Source organism: Pteropus vampyrus, unplaced genomic scaffold (assembly GCF_000151845.1).
Source record: "Pteropus vampyrus isolate Shadow unplaced genomic scaffold, Pvam_2.0 Scaffold329, whole genome shotgun sequence".
Classification (NCBI taxonomy): Eukaryota; Metazoa; Chordata; class Mammalia; order Chiroptera; family Pteropodidae; genus Pteropus; species Pteropus vampyrus.
Window position 1 is genome coordinate 33,700 of NW_011889110.1, and position 3,136 is coordinate 36,835.

A 3,136-nucleotide genomic window follows, 5' to 3' on the forward strand; every position below is an offset into this window, starting at 1 on the left:
GTTTCAGGTTATCAGTTTAGGCCTATAAAAGTCTATTTTCATGTGGCATTTATGAGAGCACAAGGCAGAAAATGCTACCTACAATGCTGCACAGAGAGCAGAGCCCCTTGTGGCTCTTTGGTATCCCTCATGTTGTCCTGTCCTTGCACAGTGCTCTCCTCAGGGCACCCTTGACCTCTGCGTTCCTCAGGCTGTAGATCAGCGGGTTCAGCAAAGGGTTGAAAAGGCTGTAAAATAGGGAAAGGATCTTCTGTTGCTCCTCAGGATGGCGGGACTTGGGGGCCATGTACATGACAATGGCACTGCCAAAGAAGAGCCCGACCACACAGAGGTGGGAGGAGCAGGTGGAGAAGGCCTTTCTGCGGCCATCTCCAGACTGGATCCGCAGGATGGCAATGAGGATGCGTGTGTAAGACACCAGCACCAAGCTGAGGGGCCCCACTAAGATAAACACACAGGCGACAAAGATGACAACTTGGTTGAGCCATGTGTCAGCACAGGCCAGCTTGAGGACAGACATGATTTCACAGAAGAAGTGGTTGATTTCATGAGGCCCACAGAAGGGCAGCCTCAGGATGAGAACCACATGGACCAGAGCCAAGAGGAAGCTAAATATACAAGAAGTGACACCCAGGACTGTGCACACTCTCCAACTCATGATGACAGAGTAATGCAGGGGGTGGCAGATTGCCACAAACCGATCATATGACATCACCACCAAAATCAAGCACTCTGCGTGAGCAAAGGCCAAGTAGAAATAAGTCTGCATAAGGCAAGGGACAAAGGAGATGGTTCTATTCTGACTCACAAGATTTGCCAGCATCTTGGGGACATTGCTGGAAGCATAGGACATGTCATCAATAGCCAGGTGTGAGAGGAAGAAGTACATTGGGGTGTGCAGTCTGGCATCTGAGTAGATGATCCCCAGGATGACTCCATTCCCCAGAAGGGTGAGGCCATAGAAGAGAGAGAAAAGTCCAAAGAGGAAAAACTCCAGTGCTGGATCCACCTGGAACCCCAGCAGAGTGACTTCTGTGATCCACGTCTGGTTGCCTCCCATGCTCCTGTGGAAGAGACAGACAGGTCCACAGCCAGGACAGCAATGTCAGAGCTGTAAGGCAATTGATACACAAAAAATATTTACTGGTTGTTACAATGTGGACACTTAGAAATGTATTACTTTCAATGGATTCCCTATAATTTATTTTTAGATATATTGTAAAAACCTAACTCTATATGCTCATATTCATCAGAAAAAAAATTTGTATAGATGGAATAATAGATATATATGTGTATATAGGGATAATAAAACATAAGATCACATAATATGATACTTTATTATATAGTCTACCTATCAGGATGCACACATATATACAGATATGCTGTTCTGGAGAATTCAGGTAGTCTTTCTTCCCTTCGAGATGACGCTGTGAGTCTTGATCATTAATGTAGTTAGATAAAATGACCCTGACAAAATGTCTGCACTAATAGGTAGTTTTATTTCCTAGGCTTGTTTGCCTTCTTGGTCCAAGATATGACGTGATTAGGTTCTCCTGTTCTTTATCTGTTGCTTATTTACCCACCCACCTTCTCACTTGCTTTTTACCCACTTATTTCAGATTTGAAATCCCTTCTAAACAACATCTCAATTTTGTAGTACGTTTAAAATTTTGTAAGCCCTTCCTTTTTGACAGCTGACTAATATTTCCTAGAAGCATCTTCTGGTACATCTTTTCTATATCCAGTGTTTGTAGTTTTATTTTGAGAGTTTTATTCATAAGAGAAAGAGTGTTTTCAACACATGCACATAGCTTATTTTAAATTCAGTTGAACATGATGACATTTCTGCAGCCTTTTCAAGTATGAAACTCAAAAGGGGAAATAGATTTACATTAACAGTGAGTACATTTGAAGAGGACAGTTATATTATAACTGTATTTTGTTTGGGTGTTTTCTCTTTTCCTTTTTGTAACTTAATATAGAGACGAATCTCAGAGCTAATCTTATTTTCTGGTGATCTTTCGTTGTCATGATATCCTCCCACTTTGGCAACTCCCATTGCCATCAAATCTCCTGCAGACCTGCCTCATCGCCTGTTACCATGCTGACCGCCTACTGCTGTTCTGATGGATTCTGAGCAAGTGACAGGGGGTGGGTTCAGCTGGAGCATTAGCTGCGTAGTTCTTTCTAGAGAGAAACTCCTGGGAGGTGCCTAGGTCTATCGAGGAGAAGAGGAAGAAGGTCGTGAAAAGGCTGGATGGCACTATCACATCTAGAAACCATATGACCTAGTGCTGTCCCTTTACATGTTTTTTTCAGAAACAACCTGAGTATCTTTAAAATTAGGCTAAAGTTTCAAATCCAACAGACTATTTTTAAAAAATAATAATTTCAAAGTTTTCTTTTAGAAGAAAATTAGACCCTTAAATTCCTATTTTAAAATTGGGATTATATTATACAGATGTTCTTAACTACTATTTTCACATAACATGAATATTTTATGTATTAAAATATTTTACAGATATTACTTAAAATTAGCTCAATATTCCATTATATCACAATTTAATTTCTTATTGTTGGAAATTTTTTATTCTTATTTCTTTTATGTTTAGTAGCATTGAGGTTAATACTTTTCAAATTGAAATTTTATCCATACTCATGATTATTTCTTTAGGATATATTCTAAAAGTAAAATTGCAGGTACTAAAGATATAGACATTTCAAAGCTTTTGATGCCTATTGCCAGCTTTCCTGCAGAAAATTTGTACCAATTTCTTCTTCTGACAGTGTGTGAGAATCATGCCTCTTTCTCACATCAATACTAAATATTGTCAGTTATATCTTTTGTGAACTTGATAAGTGAATTAATTTTACACAATTTAAATTTATATTTCAACAATTTCTTAACATGGGTTCTTTGAGTGAATCATCTGTTCTAGCCTCTGCTCTAAGTTCTAGAGGGACAGTAGTGGATAAGGTAGACATATTCTGAAGGAGAGACAAATAATAAAAAAAAACGGTGGTGTATTTGTTGTCTGTGCCTCATATTTTCATTTCTGGGAGAATTTTCTCTACCCCTGATGCCAACACTTTGGGGTATAACTGCCTTTCTTGGTCCTCTAATTTATGATTTGTG

The 3,136-nt window shown here is 39.2% G+C and overlaps 1 protein-coding gene across 15 annotated transcripts in view; it reads right to left on the bottom strand.

The window, feature by feature from the left end:
• Positions 1-3,136, bottom strand: part of LOC105304106 (olfactory receptor 6B1) — a 98,170-nt gene that overhangs the window by 11,099 nt on the left and 83,935 nt on the right. For 13 of the 15 annotated variants that reach the window (XM_023522084.1, XM_023522083.1, XM_023522082.1 and 10 more), the window contains one exon: positions 83-1,064. In XM_023522084.1, coding sequence (XP_023377852.1) covers positions 128-1,060 — 933 coding nt within the window. In that variant the 5' untranslated portion in view covers positions 1,061-1,064 and the 3' untranslated portion in view covers positions 83-127. Of the gene's footprint in view, positions 1-82; positions 1,112-3,136 lie in introns of those variants that run through there. The other 2 variants (XM_023522074.1, XR_002776788.1) reach the window with 2 other exon arrangements.